At 37.0% G+C, this 25041-nt stretch overlaps 1 protein-coding gene across 2 annotated transcripts; it reads right to left on the bottom strand.

The window, feature by feature from the left end:
* Window positions 1-2197: 2197 nt before the first annotated feature.
* Window positions 2198-21831, bottom strand: sim (bHLH transcription factor single-minded). Of its 2 annotated transcripts, none has more exons than XM_017615280.1 (8): window positions 21641-21831; window positions 15433-15599; window positions 14143-14244; window positions 13850-14047; window positions 13571-13770; window positions 9365-9471; window positions 8950-9097; window positions 2198-4799 (listed from the first exon to the last, which is right to left on the bottom strand). In XM_017615280.1, the coding sequence occupies exons 1-8, from the start codon at window positions 21813-21815 to the stop codon at window positions 3428-3430; spliced, it is 2469 nt and encodes an 822-aa protein (XP_017470769.1). In that variant the 5' UTR covers window positions 21816-21831; the 3' UTR covers window positions 2198-3427. The 2 variants fall into 2 exon arrangements, with proteins under 2 accessions (XP_017470769.1, XP_017470770.1); XM_017615281.1 differs by having other exon boundaries at window positions 13850-14014.
* Window positions 21832-25041: the final 3210 nt, after the last annotated feature.

Below are 25041 nucleotides of genomic sequence, written 5' to 3'. Positions count from 1 at the left end.
AAAATCAGCTTTTTAAAGAAATAAATTTCGCAATTGAAATCGCAGGCCACTTACTGGTTAGCTTATGCACTTATGTATGCTCTAGATATAGTACATATATAAAAGACAAAAACGTGTTAGTAAAACTTGCAACATATGTACTTAATTTAAAAACTATGAGAGCAAAAGTTAGTAAGCCTATAGAAAATTAACTAAGTTTTTAAAAACTATAAAAATTAGTTTAAGTAAACTAACTTAAGTAAAATTGAAAATTTCTATGTACACTAGCAAGTAAAAACACCATGCACTTTTTATGAGATCTATTAAAAACAGAAATAATTTTAATTAAAGAACAAACTGCACTAGGGGCCAGCAGCTAATCAAAAGTGACAAATTAAATTCTGAAATTGAAAAATATCGGATAAAAAGACTCAATATTTCAAATATCGATACCAAATTCAAAAAATTAAATCCGAATATTGGTCTCATTTTCTAATGAAATAGGAACACTTTGCTTTTTTATAAGTGTGTCAATTGACTTCACCGAAGGCGCTGGTTGAAATCCCGCAACATGCCAACTTATAATAGTACACATTTGTGATCTTCTGTATTTTATGAATTTCTTTTCAAAATTGTAGCCTAATTTATTTCCTGAGGAGCTTTTGATTGCCTAAATATTTTTTAATGATAAATAAAAGGAAAAAATGGGCAGGTATGTAATTATACACTGTGATTGTTGGTAAAAAGAATTCAAAAAATAAACGCCATTTTTTATGAATGAAAATTGTTAAATGAAACAAAAAACGGCAAAAGACCGGCGGAAAAAAAAATAAATAAATCAACGGGCACGTGGTTGGTTTTACTAAAACTCCATCGGCTATAAAACTCCATACCTTAAATTTTTGTAAAAATTCAGAGTAAAAAGTTCAAAATTTAGGCGAAAATTGTTTAAATCCTTGATTCTTTATGGTTTTAGTAAAAGCGCAAACAATATTCTTATACAAAAAATACCAAAAAATTGTATACGATAAATTAAATACGATATCCTTATTTAAATAAAAAGTTCTAGAACAAAAATTTAGTTCTTATTAAAATAACTAAAAAAAGTTTGGTAGATCTTTTCTTGATTTTATAGATTTTTTTTTAAAGTGGATGGTAAGTATTTTTTTCGGCAGTGGCAACCCTGCCTGTAACGTCACGTCAGATACTTCGGCCGATAAAAAAATCGGGAAAGATTTTTACATTTTGGAACTTTGAAAATTAACCGTAAATATTTCAAATATTGCCACAAAAAATTTTATGAATATAAATAGTCTTGCCCAATTAAAATAGTTTTTAAATTTGGATGTTCTTAATTTTTTTTAACATTTTGTCATACAAATGTTACGGCCCGCCAGATTGGAAATGCCCATATGTACTTTCCTTTAAGCACATCAAAACGGACTTAATAAGACAAGAATTTTCATATACCTAATGTGCAATATATTATTAATCACATTCATTTTCAAATCTACATTTATGATTCGATACGATACAAAAGTACTGGTACTCGATTCCAAAAAAGTATTCTTTCAAAACTATCGGTATCGAATGGCAAAATTATCGGTATGGTATCGTATCGAAATTCGTGCCCCTAAATAGCTGATTTGATTTTTTTTTTTCAAATTATTTGGTCTCTAAAGTATCACACAATCTTATTATTTTTCACAAGAATACTAAGGGCGTGTGTGAATCGGTAACAAAGTTCTATGGGGAAAGCTGTTGAATAATATTTTTACTATGGTGAGACAGTTTTGCCAATCTGCTGTGTGAAATGAAATCTTTTTTGGCAGCAGTAAATTTTTGATAACCGCAGATTTATGCGGAATAAAATATTACAAATTGAAGTGAAATTAATATTCTAAGAAAACATCTTCCACAGTTGAGTGCAATTCATCAATTTAAGCTTTTATTTAACGAAAAATTACACACATCGACAATCTTTGCGATTGTCAAAATTTTCTATGCATTTGTCAAAAATTTCACTAGCCTCTTGAGCTACTGAAATTTTATTCACCTCATAGTTGTCAAAAATTTACTCGCCGCGAACTTTGTTACCGATTCACACACGCTCTAAATTACCAATATACATTTTCATGTTATTTCTTTGTTTTTTTTTTTTTTTGAAAAATTATAAGAAAATCCAAAAGCAAGGCCACCTAAAAGTAAAAGAATCAACATTGAAATGCTTTAAAATGTAAATAACGAAGCACGAATTTCGATGTGAAGCAAAACTCTCCGGGAAGACAATACCGTTAATAACTATATCATGAAATATCATCACAACTGCCGTCTGTATCAAATTGATTGGTCTCCCTGTGGGTACGAAATTCAAGTAAAGCTATGCTTTCTGGAGACAATTACTCTATAAAAAAGGACTGGCCAAGTTGCAGATCTACTAAATTTTTTGTTGTGTCGAAGTCTGTAATTTGTATAGCCATTAACTTTTTTTTATATTCGTCCGCCATTTAAGATCCACCATTTTAGATTTGCCGAAACTAACTTCAGATTTGAAATCAGCTTCCCTAAAAACACCTCGATAGAATATTACAGCGTAGCGCTTTAAAAACTTTTGTCTTTTTCGTCCTTTTACTTTGCTCCAAATCGAAGTACGAAGGGAAATACCGGAAACTTCAGTACATACGCAAGGTCGCATTTATGATTGAAGACTTAGGGCTAGTTTCGACGGCAATAGAAAGTTTCATTAAAATGTAACAATTATTTTTAAATCATCCGCCATATTGGGTCGGCAACTTTGAGTTTTCCAAATCTGACTTCAAACATACAGACAGCAAGCTCAAAAACCTATCGTAAGAAGTCTCATTAAAATCGATCAATGGCTTCATATTTTCGCCACTTTTGATGAGCGGCTGACCCGTAAACTAAGCTTAACAGAGTCAATTTGTTTTCCTTTGATAAATTGGCCTAAGCGATGGAGAAAGTTGCTCACGCTCCAGACGTAGTCGCTTAGATCTTCGCAAAACAGTTGAATTACCACATCGGGAAACGTTTTTTTCAGTCGATTTTAGATTTAGATTAGATAAAGAGAGCTGAAAGCGATCTCGAAACTTAAGTGCGGTTTTCTCCCCTACTAATGTACATTTTAATAAGAACTATTTGGTAAGAGAAATAACGGTTTGTTTTGAACAAAAGAATTGAACTAAGAATATTCGTTTTTTGTTTTGTTTTTTTTGTTTTTAAACAAACTTTTTTGTGACTCAGTCCGTTTTACTTACTTACTTATGTATTCATTAGAACTATGTATAACACTAAACAACAACACCGTACTGCGACCCAGCCAAATGGTCACAACGACGCGGCGCCGACGCAAATAACGCCCACAACAAGAGCACAACTTGTGCTTTACCACCTCAACGATCCCACGGATCGCACCAACCAGTAGCAAATGCTAATGCACAAAATCATTGGGTATATAGTGATGATGGGGATCCACAATGACGCTGGTATATTGTGGCGGCACACTGACGCCCTTCTCCACGGCGACCGCGAAGGAGCGTGCAATGTGCTCCTGCTGTTGTTGATCTGGTTGCTGTTGCTGGTCATGTTGCTGCAGCTGCTGCGCAACCAAAATATGTTGCTGTTGCGGCTGTAGTGGATGTATGGGTTGATGATCCATTTGCGCTGGCTGTTGCTGTTGCTGCTGCTGCTGCGTCTGTGACGGTGGTTGAGATTGAGCTGGCGCCTGTTGCAGTGGAGCGACGTGACTTGCAGCCAAAGCTTGCTGTTGCAGCTGGTGTTGTTGCGTGTGATGATGCGTATGCTGATGATGTTCCAGAAGCTGTAGGTGATGTTGCTGTGATTGCTGCTGTTGCGACGCGGCCGGCGCCACCATAACCGCCTGTTGATGCGAACTGCTGTCCGACAAATAATGCAATTCAAATGTATGACTCAACTCGCTGTACGTCGTCTGCGGTGAAGTGCCGTTCACTATCGACGCATTGCCCGTGGACATTTGTCGATCGCTCTCCGAACTGCTGGAGCAGCTGTTGGAATTCGCGGAGTACGGCCTGTTAAGTGCTGCTGTTGCTGACGCTGATGAAATATCTACCGCCGCATCATAGTAGTAATGTTCGCTGCCTGAGTTGTTATTATTGTTGACTGTGCTGGCAGTACCAGCGCCGTAGTACCCGCCGCCGCCGCCGGTGGTTGTGTCCGAGTATTGTATCTCATGACCGAGCGCGCTGCCCGAAGAAGAGCTGACGACGAGATCGTTGATCGGCGGGAAGAGCGGCGTATAGGTGAGGTTATCGTGTTGCGGCGGCACTTCGTGGGCATGGGCGTGCGCGTGCACATGCGGATGCGGATGTATGTGATGCATATGATGCGCATGCTGCATATGTAAATGTGGCTGTTCATGCGCGTGAAGATGCGGTTGATGATGATGCGGATGTGGATGCGTATGCTGCGCATGCATCAGATGTGCCGACATGTAGGCATTATTGTTGTTATTATTACTATTGCCGCCGCCGCCACCACCGCTGCTGCTGCTGCCGCCAGTTAGAACTGGTGTGAGCACATTGGGTGGTAGATGAACGCTAGCGCTCTCATAACAGGGATCCAGTTTAGGACTTACGCTGAGTGCGGCACAGCTGGGTGATGCGCCCGCCGCAAGGCCGTTGCTGAGCGACGGGTGTGTGACAGTGGCAGGCGCACGCGTCGTACGCAAAGATGGCGTCAACGCAGCCGAAGCGGTGATTGGCTCACTCTTAACCACACCCGTTTGGATTTCATTGAGAATCAAGTCTTTGGCCTCCTGCTCACTGCAAAGGTGGATGAAAAAGGTAAGAGAATAAAAAAAACACGGAATTAGTAGAGAAACAATGAATACAAAAGAAAATAACATCGGATATGTATGTATGTATGTGGGCATGTAAATAACTATGTATGTATGTGTATGTGCGGGTCTGCATGTAAGCAATTGCCGTTACACATACATACTTCTTTCGAAAACTCAACTAGGATCATAACAGACGTCCCAAATATGTAGATGTAAAGAATGTTGAAGTTAATACAGTTTTAAAGGATTTTCAAACATATAATAAGGTAAGGTGCATCTGCCCGGCTGGTTGATGCCCTCTTGAAGACAAAGGCGGACATCACCGCCATCCAAAAAATGGTATGAACGCAATAAGGTAAAAAATTCTTATCTCTCTCATTTGCGCCCACGTCCGACGACGAAGGCTTAGGCGTCCAAGGAGCTCTTCCATGAGTGCTTGGGGCGCACATACGAACGCTGCCTCCGTCACGATATCAAAATCGTTCTTGGTGATCTCATTGTCAAGGTGGGAAACGGAATAATCTTTTATTCCACCGTTTGACAATTCAACTTCCACTATGAAATGTCCGATAACGGACCGAAGTTTGATCGTCTTCGGCGGGGCCCGTAACAACAAGCTACGTGGCTACCTCCAGACTAAAAACGAAAAACGAAATCAGTCTTGTTGTGATAGGCAGAAGACACCCCTCCAGTGTTTCAAGACACGCTCTCAGTGTTTAAGACGTGCGTACGATCCGAGGGAAAAACATAGTAGGTTTGTTCCACACGAGCCCGCGGGTACCCACGGGTGCCCAAAGCAGCCCAGAAAGCGTTCCTCACGCTAGAAAAATGGGTAATAGAGAGCGAATACGTTCCACTTTTGGATCGTAAATATCTTCTTCTTTGTGCACGAAACAGCCCGGACTTTTTTTCCGGGCACAAATGTGCAAAAGGGCAACTTGAAATAACTGCTGTTGTTGTTTAAATCCGAAATCAAATTTTATAAAAACAAAAGTGCAAAATATCACAGAATTTTCAGAAAATGTAGTTATTTGGTAATTTTATTAGCCATATAAGATAAATACACGTAAAATCATTGTTTAGAGCTGACATGTTGATTCCGGGCACGAAATGTGGTTTTTTGCGTTCCTCACGCTCTGGGCACTTTTGGCACGTGTTGGCACATTTTTGACACTTGTGAGAGAGTAACTTATTTTTACTCTCTAATTACCGGAGCAGCCCGGAAAGCGCGGGGAACGAAGCTAGTATTCGACTACTATATGGATGCAGCCAAGATGCGCACCAGTCTGTGCAGCAAAAAATATCCATCCAACAACGCAAGGAAAGCTGCAATCACAACAGACTGCCAGCGTCTTCGACACTCGACTCTCATATCTGTTCGCTGAGAGCACCACGTTTCTGCTCATTACGTACCGCCGCCGGCGAAAGGGTTGGATTTCAGTGAGTCCGAAAGAACAGTTTGTACGTCATGCCGCTGTAGAGAAAAGATGCCGCATACTAGATAACAGTACGAATGGGAACAGCGCGGGCTTTAAGGAATCGAATAGGCCATAAGAAGAAGATAGAGGCCTAAGTACGTGAGTGCGAAGAGCTTGAAATGCTGAGCGGTATAGGAAAACCCCCGAAAATTCTATTAGAAAGTTAGGCGACTTACGACAGGTTTCAATACCAGGACGAATTTATGTAAGAACAAACTCGGAAACCTAGTAACCAATATCCTGAGTGCGCTTAAATTATGGAGGGAACGCCAATTTACAACTAAACTAGTATTTAATTCAGTTGTCTTTTCTAAAAGGGTTCCCAAGTAATCATAGCAAAGGCGATTTAGACGCGAAAAACAAATGTTGCCACGTCTTATTTTGTTCAAAGCAGATACTTGGAGACATATATGTAATACTCCTATATTGGCAGTAAGAGCTAGTACCGTCCGAAAACACTACAGTACAGATTATCAATAAACACGTACGAAAGAAAAGGAACACATAAACTGTCTCGCTTTGATTTCGGAATGCTTACACATTGAGAAGTTAGCTTACTGCCAATATAGAAGTATTACATATATGCTTGGATACCACGGTGGAGAGAATACAGAGGTGGCGCCGATGGCAATACCGCTAATCGGCTCTCAGTGAATTTGACAGAATCAGCTGTTTTGCTGACGTCAATACATTTAAGTATCCAATACTCTCGATACTCGGTACCGAAACATTTAGGTTTCGAATAAAAGCGCGCATAGGCCAAAAATATGGAATAAACGGTTCAGGGGAGACTCCCCTACNCTAATCGGCTCTCAGTGAATTTGACAGAATCAGCTGTTTTGCTGACGTCAATACATTTAAGTATCCAATACTCTCGATACTCGGTACCGAAACATTTAGGTTTCGAATAAAAGCGCGCATAGGCCAAAAATATGGAATAAACGGTTCAGGGGAGACTCCCCTACCAAAATCCGAATGTAGGAGCCAATAGAGCTTTTAATACTGATTCAAATGAAAGATGTATATATGTCGGTTCGAGGCCATAATACAGAGAAACTCTTACTTTTTTGAAGCATTTTTGTTCCAGCTGAATCGGACGATATCATTTTTGTAGGCAGATTCTGTAACCAGTTAGCGACAATTTTCGAATCGGTATCGGTTTTGTTGACGTATGATGTGAAATATTTTTACGTTAGCAAGTGCGATATCGATCCGATACTTGTCGCTAACTGGTTACAGAACCTCCCCAAATCACCGAAATCTTTTTAACTCTATATAATATTCGCGATTTCATAGCGCCCAAAATAATGGGAGTTGCGTCTTAAAATTTTGTTCAGATAAATACTTCTAGAATGAAAAAAACAACCGAGATTAGAAACAAAACTAAAGTTCTTAGATCACTGAAATAAATTCGCGGTCGAAAGGGTTAAAGTGACGATGGCTACCGCAAGAGTAAATCCCGGTTTCGTCATCTATTCTCTTACACGTAAGCCATTGTGAACAGTTAAGCTTCTATCGACAAATATGAGACCAGAACCGGTTTGTCAATAAACTTAATTTGACAAGGGATTGCTGAAAATCGTTATACAACACATCATAAGGCAAAACGTTGAAACGGAACAATAACAAATGTTAAATAACGGATTTTAAGGCGGTCAGTTCTAGATTAGAAATTTCAATTTGAGATCATGACACTCGATAAAGGAAGCGCTTTGTTAATTTAAATTTTAGAGAGAACAGAAAAGCGCTTGATATCTCCAAATTTAACGAAGTGACGCAATTTTCAAGTTAGAACTTCATACCAAGCTTGTTGTGGCTATCGCGGCTGTTACCAAAATATATAACTTAGGGTAGAACTCCACAAAAATCTTTCCAAACGTACACCGCCTTTCAGGCTTTCAGCACTTTATTTAGCTATAAGTTTTATATTCCGGCGTGAGCGCTGAAAGCCATAATGCCTAAAAGGTTTGGTGTGGAGTTCTACTTTTAAAGGCTCAACCAGCCATCGGCAGAGCACCCTTCCGTATCTGTCGTCCGTATCAACATATGAAATTGCTGTTGATAGAGAGAGAGAGAGAGATAAGATAAGTCGTGCCAGCTGACATGGTCTACGGTTTTACGTCGGTGAGCTATTATAAGGCCCGTCTACATACAACTTTGGCGTTGGCGTTGGCGTTGGCGTTGGCGTTGGCGTTGGCGTTGGCGTCGCTTCATCCGCTGGTGTGTTAATTTAGTTGTCAAAGTATTCGTTGCCAAGCATTTGTTGTAGCAAGCACTGACGTTGCTAGCGCTACTGCCGAACCGACTCCAACGCCAACGTAACGCCAAAATTGTACGCGGAGTGGCCAGCTGACAGCTGAATAGTGCGCTGAAGCCTGAAAAGCGGTGTAAAGCCTTTTGTGGAGTTGTACTCTAACAGCGTGGCCGCTCTTATGAAAACTATGTATTCGCTTAAAAAAGCATACTGAACAGAAAGCAAAAATAACCGTCTAATCCAAGCAATCCTATTAAAACACTTCACCGTGGCCAATGTTATTCCAACACCAACGTTTCCTAATCCGCCCGTTATTGGTTGGTCTTACTGGTATTACTTAACACTATTTCCGCAACATATACAACAACAACAACATTCATTGCTTTCCCCATTGAACTCACCTAAGGACATAATTTACACTGACAATACAGTGTGTGCGCGATGAGCGTGTATTGTGCACCACTGTCGCATACGATTGTACCCAGACCCAGCCGCCACCCTTTGTCAGGAAGCGATAGTATTTGGTGGTGACTTGTCCCTTGTATATCACTGCAACATTGAGAAGACAAAAAAGAAGAAAAAAAACAACAATTGAAATGCAATGCAAATTAGTTGGAAAAACAAAAGCGTATTGTTGAAAAATAAATAAATAAATATTGTATGTACTCGTAATGCTTTAGAAATGAAATGAAGGGATTTTAAAATAATTTGCAGAGCATTAAACGATTCTTCATGATTGAAGTCTTTTTTGCTTTTACTTTTGTTTTAAATTAAAATAAGCCACTGCCGCAGTGACACACGCCAACCGATACTTACGAATATTGTGGGCACAGCTCATTGGTCCTATGTCCGCAACGTGTATGTATTGGTAGAGTGTTTTTTCTATGAGATCTTGTGGCTCGTAGCCAGTCAGTTGAGATACCCTGCAAAATGGGAAGCAATAAATAATTGCATTATTATAAATTTTATATTTCTTATAAAATTACTTATAACGTGTATTAAATAATGGCGCTTCTAACTCAGCCGCGTCTTGTTTGGCCTGGGCCAATAAAAAAAAAACAATAGCACTTAGACCTGCAATAAATTTTTATAAACTTCACGATCGATTCAAAAAGCTATGTTTTAAATGTAGTTTTCATCAGCTTTTTAATGTCCTCTTACTTGACCAAGTCCGTTCTTGCTTTACCAAGACAAGTTAGGTTAGGTTGGATGTATACCTTCCGACATACATACATACATATAAGCCCATTTTGATAACAAATCGAGTTGTCATTCTCTTATTCGTATTTTTTTCGAAGACCGGTTCTCCATTTTCAAATGATTAAAAAACCGGATAAAACGGTTTAATGTAGCACATCGGAAAGTGGCTTAAAAATTGAATGCAATATTTGATTACACACAGGTGAAACTTAATAAGTTGGCTCTCCGATCTTAACAAAATTGGATCGCTAAAAACTCGAGCATGTAGAACCAACTATCTTGGGAATGAGAATGCACCATCCGCTGAATCAGACGGACTATACAAATATAGTGTATTATGGACAGGCCATTTATCGAGAATCGATGAGCACCTTCGTCAACTCGCAACCTTTGAATTCCATCACCGGAGACCAAATCGAACGAAGAGCTTGAAAAGATTCGTGAGTGTCGCGAGACTTTGAGACAACTCCATTCGGGATATTCCAGCAGTTCAATTTGAATAAAATGGTCCGACGACCAGCTCATCTAGCATTCCTCTTCATACGGCCCAAACCCTTCGAATCGGGTCTGTCTCTGAGCCTACCGTTAGATGAGAATGAAGACAACATGTAATCAATAAACTTATTTAGCTACAACAAAAAAAAAAACTTATTCTGGACAATTACGAGGGGTGATCTAAATTAAGTCCAGTCAGAGGCATAATCACTGAAAACTTCGAGCCATCTCAATATAAATTTGAAGGGTAACAAAACCCGCCAAAAGAATTTCTATGCCGCGCAAAAACACAATCAAACGATTAGAAAGTACTATACAGCAGAGTTGATAAGAAAAGCCACCATTGTTATTTTTTACAGGCAATATGTAAAACATCATCATGAATGTAATTGAGTGTCGGTAATAACCAGACAAAAGCGACTGGTAGCGACTGTTTGCCCAAATCCCCAACTGCCACCTACCACTTTCCTGTTTATTCAACCACGATTTCCTTGCTGCACTCATAACAACCAGTCCGTGCATCTACACACATACATACATACATGTGCATTTAGATGGGGGTTTGCTACATGAAAATCGGAATCATCATCCTCGGTCCATCCATTCACACAACAACAACATTGTTGCAGCACTTAGTTAAGAGGGAAATGGTTTGTTTTGCCGTTTTGTTTGCTCAGACAAAGTGGGTGGATGGAATGGCAAGTGGTTGATAGCATGTCAGTGTTTTTTGTTGTGTTTTTTTTTTTTTTTTAGTCCTGAATAAAAGTATCTAAATACATACTCCCGTGTCATATTCTTTGATTTTTTATCCATTTTCAACGCTGACACAATGGAGAGTGCTGCTATCTATTAAATATTTGTTTGGTATTAAATTTCCAGTATGAATATGCTTCGTTTAATTTTTAATATTTGAGAAGCTAATGAAATTTTTAAAATAAATTAATTGTATATTTATTTGCATTTACTTTCTGTAACTTAATATTTTATTAAAATTGTTTTCTATTTTCAATGCTAAAAAATTGATGAGTTAGAATAATTAAAAAGTACATATGTATCCCTTAAAATAGTTTTGCCTGATACTTGGAGGGAAATAAATATGTATGTATATGTATTTTGTGGTCCCTTTTATACTAATAAACGATGTAAGTAATGTAGATATTAAAACAAAACCACCTCTAAAGCCCTTCAGTTTGGAGGAAACAGATCCTAGTACACCATTCGAACTCAATAAAATTAATAATGCTCTTCTCTTTTCACAAGTTTTTGATTGAAATAAATATGCAAAGGGTTTTGCTTTCTATTTACTTAAGAAGAAAGGAACTTTGGGTAATTGAGTTCTGTCCTGTGCCTGGCATGTGGTACGCCAAGACATCGCACACAGATTAAGGAGTTCGTTCCACTGGGTTCATACTAAACGGTGTTTCGTTTGCCTCCTACGCATACTGTTATGCGCTTCATCTTCCAGATGGTCCTCCGGCAGAAGGAAGCTTATAAAGCAGATGCAGGCAAAGCTATAAGCGAACCTGCTATGAGAACAAATTCTCTATCAATATCGCTTAAACGAGTGAAGATATGTATGTACGTTATCTTTTTTTAGCTTTCGAAAACGTTCTCATTAAAAATAAGGCTACACCTTTGTGAATACACAGGGTGGCTTTGATAATGCTGACTTAGAAAGAATGTGCAAAGCTGTTGTGCAAACAATCTGTCAGTGCCTTAATCCAGAAGATGAACGGAGTTGCTGACTATGCATTTTCGGAGGCGAAAAAGGATTATCCTCGCAGGCCCGGAGACTTTCTCGTGGGCATCATAAATCGGACTGACGTTTACTGCCAGACTTACGCCGATTAATAATAATAATAATAGATTGGCGCTTACACATTTGTTAGGGTTTGGCCGAGATTCTCCTTCGATTTGTGGCGTGCGCCTTGATGTTGCCACGTAAAGCGGATGAACCTACAGTTTTACGCCGACTCCGAACGGCGATTGTATTTTTGTAAGAAGCTGTTTTTCATGGCAGAAATACACTCGGAGCTTTGTCATTGCCTGCCGAGGGGCGACCGCTGTTAAGAAAATACCTTTTTCTATATTTTTTTGCGATGTTTCTTTATCTAGGGCTTGAACCCAGGTCCTGCGGAGTGGAAGCGCGCACCTAACCACTACACCACAGCTGAAGCCGATTACTTAACACTTAATTAGAAAACTAGAAAATTAGGAACTGACTATGGATACTTGGTATTTTGAGCTTTGAGCCCATTAGGTTAATTGAGGGGGTGGAGATTATTTTTATTGGGTTAACAGTATCTATTGTGTTCACGAGTGCCGTTATAGCCACGACGCATTGAGGGCTCCTCCCAACACTTTTATTTATTATATAACGTTATTGTATTCTGTACAAGTGCGTATTAGTGAGCAAGCCGGCTGACAAACATTATAAGCAAAACTTATAAGGTCTGCAAATCCTCAGCATTTATAAGTTCTTTCTCGGGACCGTAGTTTAGGTTTGCCAATTGCCAACGTCTGTCCCTCCAGGGTGAAGGCGCTACTATACACCTTATCAGCTTACGTCTGGTGCTGCCTAGGCTCAGGTAGATACTGCACACTGATTTGGTGGAAACTAGTACCATTAGTTCTCCGCCACCCTGGAAACCTTCATTTTTCCAAAAAGTTTGAAGGATTGGTTAAATTTGGGTCCTACATAAATGAAGCTTACATCTACCTAACTAACATCAGATTAGGTTATGCTGGCTCAACATTAAGGGCTGGTTTCTCCAACTCAAATTAGTTTAGCCAATTTTTTACACTTAGACAAGAATTAGCTAGTTAAAAAGTATGCTAACTTTTGACTTAAGTCCAAAAAATGGCTAAACTAAGTTAAGTTGAGTTGGAGAAACCAGCCCTAAAGGTCTCACAGAGACGAATATAGCTTCCATAGCGTTCCCTGTTAGCAATCCTATCAGAAGCCTCGAGTCCGTCCTTTGTGTTGATATTGGGAAATCAGTACGTTCCCTATCATAAGAATTAAACATAATTTTTGAAAGAGTGCAACTCCGTGTCCTGCCCGCGTGCAGGTTAATGAGCAGATCTTGTGATCTTTTGATTAGTGAGTCATTAGTTAGGCATCTAAGAGGACGCCCGCCTTCGCTAGCTTGTCAGCTCTCTTACTACCTTCCACAGTCCAGTGTTCTGGAAGCCAATATAGCTCGACGGCTTTAGTCACAGCTAGGGTGACCAGACGAGTCAAAGGACAAATCGGGACAGAGGAGAAAGTCCCCAAGTGCAGCCGAACACCTTCTTGCCTGCCAGAAATATTTGTTAGTCACTCACCTTGCATCCAAAAATATCAGCTTCAAGTCCATGCATGCACGAAACATGAACATATTTGTATGCAGTTTAATTTCCGTTATCGCAGATGAAGGCAGGGAGTGACCAACAGCAACAAGGCCCAGATTTTGTATACAACCACCATGACCATCGCCATAATCAGGAAATATGCGCGCTTTCAAGTACCCCGAACAGTGAATGACCTAAGAGAGAGAGAGAGAGAAATTTTATAAATGAGAATTTTAAGAGACCAACGAATATATCTCCTTTCAACGCACACACCTTATAACCGGACGTTGTGAGGCCAGCATTACGTTTCGCCAGCACGCATTTCATGCGCAGGAAGAAGGATTTTTGTATTTCGATCGTATGCGAACCACGATCACTGCCATAGCTGCCATTCGGACTGCCAATGACATTCGCATTGCCGGTGGGTGGATTGCCGCTCTGTGTTAGATGTAATGAGTTAATAAATGCATCCTATACATTGAAAGAGAAGTTAAAAAATTACGTCGACAAATTATGTCCACAAACACAAACGCAAACTGTGCTATGGCATTCATTGTACAACTTACCGGATTTTGATACATGTAAGGATGCAGCGAGAGAATCGCATTCATTTCCTCCTGATCGTGCGTGTGGATATATTCAAATATCGAATTGCCAGTAAGTTCAACCTGTGATGAGTGAAGAAGGAAAAGAACGACACAGAAGATTTGAAATTTTCTTTAAAAAAGATTTATTTTTTTTGTCGTAAAAAAAGATAATTATTAACTCTTATCTTTGGGAATTTGTGCTAACAGCAAAATGTGCAATTTGTATTCATATTTTGAGTGGTGCACAGATGCGAGTTCATAGGTATGCAAATTCATTCAAACTGTAAAGGAACATCTTCAGTGGTGTACATTTGCATATTCTGAAGCACAAAAAAAGCAAAATGATGCGCATAAATAAGAAAGCGGCAAAGTGTTTGACTAGTCTCTTCAGCGCACAGTGGATACAACTTATAATATTTCTAGTCAAAAATAAAAAAAATAATTATGGAAATTAAAATTTGTATCAAAAACGAAGTGGTCGTCGGTTTTTTATTATAAACGATCGAGATGACGATAACAGTAATAAAAAACGACAGTACCATGTTACGAACTGCGAAATCGCTATTAAGCGGCCATTATTGGAAAATATCAAATAAATTACGAGCAAATGCAATCTCTGTAAAAGTCCTAAAGCACAATTTTTAATTTCAACCAAACTTCAGTCCGTTTAAAGCAGCGAAGGGCAGCGAGAAGCTTTTTAAAGCTTGCTGTAGATTGTGAACGGGCACGTACATGGTAAACGCTCTCTCCGGCGATCGTTTGGCAGTATAAAAAGGGTGATGGGCGCTGCCTTGCCCGCGGGAATATCTCTCTTAAGCCTTCTATACATTTTGTATAGGCACATGCAGAATAAAAGCTCTCTCTGCTGATATAAAACGTAGAGTAGTCTAGAAAAGCTTTTCACGCGAGCAAGGCGATGGACAGAGAGTAACGGAGTAACCCCACGTTTTTATGAAAAATGTAGAAATACCTTAAGAAAGCTCTGTACGATGGTGCCCATCACCGTTTTAAGCTAATACTTTAATGTTTAAGGCATGCTTTCTAAACTTTCAAAAGCTCTTCGTACAATTTCCATCATACTATAGCTAGCACTAGTTAGTTTAAAAAGCAGGCCCGCGGGAAAAGCTCTTTTAAGTTTTCTATATTAAGTGAATGTATTCAAAGCTCGAAAAAGCTTTGCCCGCGGGCAGCCCGTGCCCACCACTGATTTAAATCAATTGATCGACCCTTTTACATTCGATTTGATAAGCTTCATTTGATTACACTCACCTGACTTAGACCCAATTGCACGGATGCCGTTTCCGAAATGTACATAATTTTGCCATCCGGCGCCACAACGAATATGAAACCGTCCAATGTCTGCAGCAAATGTGAGCCAAGCTCTTTAATAGAACCGCGTTGCATTGCCGGTGAAGTACCCCACGCCTCGCCCAGACCTACAAGGCAAAAATGGAAAGAAAGTAGAAGAGAATAAATTGGTGATACTGAGAACAACAACAACAAAAAAAGCAATAGAAAAAGTCACATTTAATGAGTACAAAAAGGTGCGACGCAAAACGTATACCATGAACACAATATGTCAAATGTATGAGCGTCTCACCTCTAGCGGCGGCCGCATCATGCAAACCCCCTTACACCTCCCAAACCCCCCCTCTGGTCTTGCAGTTTAACAACCCATGATGACGTATAAATATTATTCCCAATTAAAGTCATCAGCACAGTGGGATACTTGTAGGTCTTTTGTGTCACAATTCAACGGGTGTTCTGGGCGAGCGACCGAGCGACAGAGCGGCGTTGCGGTGACAGCTACCAACAGTGTACAATGGGCTGTGGATACTAAGCTTTCAGCCACCCACCGGCACCTCGAAGGTAGTGTGTGAGCCTGTGCTTGCCGGCTGGTTCTCACAGAAATAACAATGCACAGTTATCAAGGCGAGTCGAGCCAGAGTAGCGTCACACAAACGCAAATACAAGTACACGCAAACATACAACGTTTGTTTAAGTGTGCACGCAAGTGCAGAGAGGGTGGCAGAAAAGTAAATTTAAGAAGGTGGAAAAACAAAAGTGTTATGTCCTGTTTTTTACAACGCCGTTGTTGTTGTCTTCAATGGTTGTTCCGTTCTTACTGTAGTGTATTTTTTTTATATTTTTTTTTTATTTTTTATGTTTTTTTTTTTGTACTTCCTCTTGCGAGTATTTGCTTGTTTCGCTTGATTTGAGTTACTTTTCTGCTTTGTGATTTTTATTGTAATACTCGTTTTTCTTTTACTTTTATTTTTTTTTTCAAGCATTATTGAAATAATTATTGCAATAAAAAAGGCACAAAGAATATTAAAAGAAAAAAAAAAACCGAAAAGGAAGCTTCTTCAAGTGGCACATATACCCTAACGGGCTTTAGTTCCGCCCCAATGCTTAGTATTCGTATTGGGGTCGTTGAGGGTGGTTGGAGGAAAAAGTGTTGCAAATGTGTTACATATGTTTGGAGGTCTGTTTGGATGAATGTGTTTTATATATTCGTAGACTTAAGCTCAGCAAAATTTTCCCCTATACAATGTGCACTCGATGTTTACGTGTGTGTGTGTGTGTGTGTGTGTGTTTATATGGGCGTGTATGCCATTGAGGACATATTCTCACGTCATTGTTCTCTTTTGTTCGGAAACTACATAGCTCGTTTTTGTTTTTGTATTTGATTTTGTACCGAAGACTTAAATTTAATAATTCATGCGGTGAATAAAGGATTTTGGTGAAAAAGTGGCGGCCAAGTGTATTATTGGTATCGATTTACTTAGATAGACTTCTAAACAGAAGTTTTGAGGCGAACATGAGCATTAGAAATAAAAATTTTGCTAAAAATTATATGTGTTTCTTATAATTTTGAAAAGTATTAAACACTTTCTGCAGATTTTTTATATTTGTGCAGTCAAACCAAGGAGTCCGCTTTGTAAAGCTTTCTATAAATTTGATATGGGCGCACACAGAGTAAAAGCGAGGAAAGTAAAAAGTAAGGAAATCAATACTTACGAAACTCTACATTTATATATATGTACATATGTATGTATGCATATAGACTTCTAAGCACAATCACAAATGCCTCTCCAACTAACCAAAACTTCCGCTAAATTTCCTTTTGTGAAATTGTTTTCCCATTCAATTCTAACATATCCATTGCGACTTTTGCACTTCTAAAAAAGTGATGTCCTGCTGCGCTGTATCATAATTACAAACATACACACACATGTACTCACAAACAAGCATGTGTTATATCACACTCCAACGACTATCGCCTGCACCACACCCCTCAACTTTTACACTTCATTTAGCATAGCCGGCAGGAATTTATCCGCTTGTGGCGGCCCGCGGACATACTCATACTCGTACCACTCTGCGTCGGCCGACGTTCGCCACCCGTGTCACCCACCTATGATCAGGACGTGTGTCGCTGTCAAACGGTCAGTCAAAGTTACGAATGCTACCTACAAAGCGAAATGCCATTGAGCTCGCTCTGAATTCTTTTATTATTTTTTGTTTTGTTTTGTTTTTTTTTCGGTGGCATATAATAGTCGCGCGCCAATTGTTCCAATTATAGTTTAATGAAAACAACAACACACTTCCGATTGTTATTTGAAGCAAAACAAAATAATATTTAATGATGGTTAGCGAACAAATAAAGAGGCACACAGTTTCTTTGTGCGAATTTAATTGAGGGTTCAAAACAGATTGTGCAAATTAAAGGTATGTATGTATAAAATCGCAGTGACCTTGTATAAACGATTTTAAGCAGGCCTTGTATAGAACCACCTTATCTCTACAATTCCAGAGTAAATCGTTGTGGACGGCTTAGAACTTGTTAGTTAGCTAATAAAATTCTAAAAACCTTATTTTCAAAACATCATTCATAGACTTTTAGTTTAAGTAAATGCAATTAACTGCAGACGTCCGCCATAGCCTTTTGATTAGTGGTATTACCTTTAGGCCCAGAGTTAAGCCATGGTCCGAGCAACATCTACTACGCAAAATATGTATATTTAGCCACACTTACTTTTTAAGTTCAATTTTCTAACCTTTAAATTTTATTGTTTTAAAAAGAAAAATATGTATTTTTTTTTTAATTTCATTTAGTTTTGAGAAACTTATTTTATTTTTTTTATGTAATTTTTTATTGCTTAGTTTAATTTTCTTTTAATGTTTAGATGTAATTGTTTAAAAAGGAGAATATTTTTTAAGTTCATTTAATTTCTAGGAACTTATTTAATGTTTTCTTTTTAAGTTAATTTTATCTTTTAAATTTCATTTTTAGATTTTATAGTTTAAAAAAGAAAAATATTATTTTTTAATATCATTTAATTTTTACAATGTTTTATTTATTTTTTTCCAGTTTTTAATTTAATTAGTTCGTCTTTTCTTAATTTCGTTCTTTCGTCTTTTCTTAATTTCCCTTTCTTATACTTTTTCCGAGTATTTTATTATATTTTTTATCTTTTGTTTTAATTTTGTGTTCTTTGAATAGTTAGATTTTTTTTTAATATTTTATTTATTTAATAAATTCTTAAGTACTATTTTCTGCTTTTTTATTTATTTCTCTCCTTTTTCTGATTTAATTTTAATAATATTATGTTTCAAGATTTTTTAATTTCCATTTAAATTTTTAAAAATATGTTCACGTACTTCATTTTCATTTTATTCTTTTAATTTAATTTTCTTTTCTTTATTAGTTTTTATTGCTTTAAAAAGAAAAAGTTTTATATATACTTTATTTAATTTAATTTTTCAAAAAATTATTACTAAAATGCGAACAGAGTAACACTAAAACTTCCTCGTTAGCAGATCTTTTAATTAGTCTTTCGAAAGGCAGAAAGGAGCTCGTCTTACGCGAGCGTTTTGCCTTTCGAAAGACTGTGGTGAGTTGAAAGACAGTTGCCAAAGTTTACCTATTAAACTTTGGTTTTCTGTCTGCGAACTGTCTATTAAATTCACTAAGATGAAACTTATCCTATTTTCTAGGAAGCGTGTATTATTGCAATTTCTACGTCCATTGTGTTTAGCAATTCAACATAATTTTGAATAGAAAGCTTTCTTGGCAATCGTAAAATATAGGAAATGTTAAGGGGCCATTGGTAATAAATGAACCCTATTACTCAAAATAATTGATTTGCTCTATGAGACCGTTACAGTCCATTCCATTCCTTATGTACTCGGCTAGATATATACTTCACCAAACCCCTCATTGGAACTGGCGATTTCTTCTTCACTAACATCCCATCAAAAGATAAACGCTAGACTTAGTGTTGCCGTTGAGAATTTTTATCGCAAGTCGCAGAAAAGGGGTCATTGACGAAAAAAAGGGTCACCATATCGAGACCTAACCGCCAAAAAAACCTATGCGATATTTTTTTTTTTTTTAATTTTCTTTTTGATGCAGAAATATTCCTAGAGCATCTAGAGGCAATTCTGCTTAAAAAAAAATTGGAAAAAAATGGTGTTTGCGTTATTTTGGCGGTTAGGACTCGATATTATTTCTAACCGACATCAAAAAAGGAGGTGGTTATCAATTCGTCGGAATATATATATTTTTTTATGTATGTTACCGCAAAGTATGCCCATTTCTATAATTTTATAATTTTTTAAAGGAAAGGTAATACCTCAGAGGTGGTCCCATACAAATTTGTTTTAGATCCGATAATTGAAACATAAAGAAATTAACGGTACTCTTAATTTTTCATATGAGAATTAAGGGGGTTTTGTTTTTTGCACAAAAATCGAGTTACCGTGTTAAAGTGAAAACTTATTGTGGAAAAGCGGAATAGCTGCGCTTGATTGTAGTTGGCTTAGCAAAGTGAAATAGTGGAAAATAAGCAACAAGAATTAACAAGACAAACTTAGCACAGTGCGTAGGCAACTGGCTGAGTCAGTGGTGATCGTCGGTTCGAATCCTACTGAAAGAAGTCTGATGAGGAAATGTGGTGATTTCCGAAATAGCTATCACTTCTACCATTTTTTCAAATTATTGTTGCTTTTCCACAATAAGTTTTCACTGAAAACGGCCTCGAGCTCATAAAAATTGTTGAATATAATTGTTATAAAGGCCATAAAAATAACAAAAACAAATAACTTAAGGACGAGCACACCTAAAAGTTAAACATTCTAAAAATAGAATTATTAGCAAAAACCAACAATACCAACAACCACATGATCAAGTGAATTGCAGCGGAATAGCTGCGCTTGATTGTGTTGGCATAACAAAAATGAAAATAGTGGAAAAAAGCAAACGATAATTTACAAGGCGTACTTAGCACGGTGCATAGGCAACTGGCTGAGTCAGTGGGATCGTCGGTTCGAATCCTACTGAAAGAAGTCTGATGAGGAAATGTGGTGATTTCCGAAGTAGCTATCACTTCTACCATTTTATCAAATTATTGTTGCTTTTCCACAATAAATTTTCTTTAAAAAGCGGCCTCGAGGTCAATAAAAATTGTTGAATATAATTGTTAAAAGGCCAAAAACTAATAAAAAACATACATACATAATTTTTAAATACGAACAGTGCGGATCCTATAATTTTGTAGACAGGTGGCAACCCGATAGGAATTTAAAGTACTAAAGAATATTATCTTCCTATCCTATCCTATCCTATCAATACAGATTATACTAAAAAAATCTCGTATAAATCAGTTCAGTAGTTTTTGAGATTAGCGTAGTCTAAATATCTCGACCTTCCTTTATACTATGAATAGAAGATAGTAATTTTTAAATTGGTGGCAACCCTATTCAAAAAATGAAAACTCTTGTACATGCCAAGGCCGTGCCCTTTCATTTGGTATCGCAATTTGTAATCCAACGAACGGCAAAACTTTTTAACTTTTTAACAGGTGGCAACCCTACTCAGAAAAATAATATATTATTGAACACGTAAAGGCTAAGTCTTTTCGTTTGAGAGTGACGCTGCAGTACTGATGCCTACGCTTATTATGATTGAATATAGTAATTTTATAAACAGATGGCAACCCTATTAAGAAAAATAAAACATTGATGCTTTTCTAGAGACCAATCCCTTTCATTTGACACCTCGTCTTTTGTAATCCAAAGGACGGTGCCAATCTTATAGTTTTTTAGACAGGTGGCAACCCTATTAAAATTCAGCAGTTTTCGAGATTAGCGCATAGAAAGAATCTCGACTTTTCTTTATACTATGTATAGATAGATATTTTATTCTTTAACAGCGTTATTGCTTATTCTTGAACAAGCACTGTATAAATGGCAATTATTTGTTGGTTAAGGTGTTGCTCCCTTTCTCCTATATAAATAATCGTGTCAATATGTGGTGCGCTTATAATTTTGACACGGAGTGTATTATGAGATTCCCCGCGTATTATAGCGCAAAGACTCAAATACTTTGTTCCCAAAGAAATTTCGCTATTTGAAATAAAATTTAATCTACATATGTATGTAGGTACCCCACACATTTCGTACAGCCACTCACCATCGGGAAAGACTTGACGCATTTTCAGATACGATGTTGTTAATCTTATGATGGATGCTTTGTCCAACTGTGATGTAATTGCACTTGGTAGTGGTAATAATTTGGCCAATTCGAAGAATTCTGCATTTTCCTTTTCACGTCTAGTGCGAGCGGCATTTTTACTCTTCTCCTTCATGGCACAAGATTTAGTTAAGCCTAAAAAGAAAGAAATTAAAACAAATTAATTTTTTGTGCAATTTTTTAACTGTACGTATATATGTATTTAAAAATTTTCGCCTCAACTAAATACTTTTCTTTTTTTTTTAATAAATAACTGCACGCACTTAATAAACTATGCCGATTTCGCTCCGCCAACACCTTTCTTTGGAATATCATCTTTGAATAAACACTTTAACTACACCGCACTCTCTTTTCCAATTGGCGAAGGTCGCTGCTTGCTCTAATACTTTTTCAACTATTTATTTCCGCATGAAAAACGTTCTTGACTGTTTAAAAACTATTTTGTAACTGTTTTGGATTAAGAAATGTGCAACATTTTTAAGAAATCTTCGCACACTTGCACTTCCATGAGCGGAAAGGCCCAAACAAGTGCAGTTACCTGATAGCCACTACGTCTACGATTGGCCACAAGCCAGCCAGCCGGGTGGGTACCTGTAAGGATTTTCCGCATACAAGCATTGCATTGCATTGTTTTTGGCAGCCAAATAAGTATTTGTACTTCTAATTCTTTTGCTAGTAAAGTCAAGCCAATTGACTTCTGTGCAACATAATGGTGCACATTATGTACATGTGCACATACATATATCCAATCCCAAGACAATCCAATTCAATTGCATTGACGACCCCTTACTCGATTCTTCTGCACACAACACACCTTCTTTACCTGCCTGGCCAATGTGGTATTGATTGGCATCGGCAGAATTGCAAGCCAAACGTAAAATTTTATGAATGAATTCTGCACACAATTACAAATGCATTTACAGCATACATAACTATGTATGTGCGAATGAATTTATGAATGTTAGATTTTAGATACACAGATACAAAGATACCGTGTCTTGTGTGGCGTGAACGTTGCGCGTGTCTCAGTTGCGCTCACACGGCTTTTACTACTTTGTGGGCGTCTTGTTGGCTGCAAAATTTTTCTACCTCAAGGAAATTATTTGCGGACAACAGGTTGCATTTGCATTTGTATGTATGTATGTTCAGCCAATAAATACTATATGTAGTAGCTCTGATGTGTCCGACCAGAATGTATATACATACATACATTAGAGTGCATCACCAAGAAAAATTGCGGTTTTTACGCCGGGATTCCAAAACTTAGTATTTGAAGATGTTCACCAAAATATTTCGGAAAAATATTAAGATTTACGTGAGCTGTATCGATTTGAAAATATCTCCGAAAATTTAGTTTTTTATGAATAAAAATAGTTTCTTTAAGAATTTTTTGTAAACAAAAAAATCGTTTCAGATGACGAAACAGTTTAAGCTTACAAAATCTGCAAAAAAAAACTTATAAATCTTTTCAACGGAATCGTAATAATAACATATTTGATGCTATTTTTTAACTTTTTCAAAGGTTGGTTTAAGAAAACTTCAATAACTGAGCCAAAAACTACTCCGATTTAGACCGACAGCATTTTTTTTTTGTCAAATACCAACACATCTTAATTCAACTTGGAATGACGCTCGTTCACCCTACCTTTCTCTTTCGTACTTTGAATGAAGCTATTTTCAAATAAATAAAAAGGCTGAGAAAATAAATTTTCAATGATACTTCAAAAGTCTAAATAAGAATAGGTTTGGTCCAGTTATTCAAGTTTTTTTTTTTTGTACCAATTGTACCAACCTTTGAAAAAAGTTAAAGCATAAAAAAACTCGTAATTAAGATTCCGTTTAAAATTTTTTCTAATATTTTTATTCAGACTTCTCAAGCTTAAACTGTTTTGTCATCTGAGAGGATTTTTCAAAAAAAACCTTAAAGAAACTATTTTTATTCACAAAAAAAAAAAATTTTGGAGGTATTTTCAAATCGGTCCAGCTTACATAAATCTTAATATTTTTCCGAAATATTTTGGCGCAATTCTTAAAATATAATAGATTTTAAAATTCCAATGGAAACTCAGTACCATTTTTTTTGTTGTATGAAGATTGATGCAGTCTAATGTACATAAAAAACCAAGTTTGCCGTATATAAAGTCTAAAGTATTTTTGCAAGGCAATTTAGAAAAAAAAAATTTTGCCAACGCAAATTTTACAATTTTCGTCATATCTTCGGCATTTACAATCGGATCTTTAAGTATTATATGCCAATGTTCTTGTCTCGAGGAGGCATTTTTTTTTTTTTTTTGTTTCAAAGCTTATTAACCTCAACTACATCGTTCAAGTACTTACCCACCAGAACTCAGTTTTTTCCACCCTTACACACCACTCTAATATCAGTAAATTAAGGCTCACCAAAAACCATTAAACTTTCGCAAAATCAAAATACTTAGATTTTGTCAGTAGAACTATTTAAATAGGAATTGTATTGCCGAATGTACATAGGTGTCGTCGAATTTGTGTCGAAAATTTGCAAGTGTTCTGCGAAGGTTTTGCATTTTGATTGTAGGGTGGTTCGGTATTATGTACATATAAACATAGTATACATAGTGTACATTAGACTGTTTCGAAAAAAAAAACAAAAAACAAAAGGTTTCGGATCTCCGATAAGCCGAGGGATTTCGTTTATTTCATCAAAAAGAAAGCGCTTGCATAGGCTTGAAAAACTTAAATTTAGAGGTCGCTACCGGCGCTTGCAACTTTCATTTTTCACCAATTTCGAAATCTCATGTAAATTGATTTTTAGATAACTAAGGTAATATTTTTTGCAGAAAAACAATGTGGTTGCCATATCACAATTTAACGCTGGTAACGCTGGAATAGTTGTTTTCTCTTAAAAAGTTACTTACGCCCCGCAATATCGCATTTTTGAAAATTAAACAAAAAATCGCTTAGGATTGTTCTATACAGAAAAAAATATAAATTTTTTTTTTTTTTAATTAAAAAAATATTTAGAGGTGGAATAAAGTGTTCTGCTTCTATGCAGGAGATTTCCTATGACAATACAAAATTGCTAGGGGCACCAATAAAAAATCGAAAAGCTGTTTTTTTCATATAAAATACATGGAAAACTTCGAGCGCTTTGAGCGACCTCTAAATATTGTTTTTATTTCAAAATAAAAAATAGGGGTATACTTTTTTCGCCATAGAAATTCTGACTTTACCCTTTTTGGACCACCCTAATATATTTACATGTATATGTATGGATTTTATAGACCACCAATATGCATTGATGGCTAACATTTAGCCATTTTTCCTGAAATAATTCTTGGTATGCATATATGTACATACATATG

The sequence above is a fragment of the Rhagoletis zephyria genome, unplaced genomic scaffold (assembly GCF_001687245.7).
Source record: "Rhagoletis zephyria isolate East Lansing unplaced genomic scaffold, Rhagoletis_zephyria_1.1 Rzeph_scaffold_00995, whole genome shotgun sequence".
Taxonomy (NCBI): Eukaryota; Metazoa; Arthropoda; class Insecta; order Diptera; family Tephritidae; genus Rhagoletis; species Rhagoletis zephyria.
This window is presented reverse-complemented; position numbering and strand designations above follow the sequence as displayed.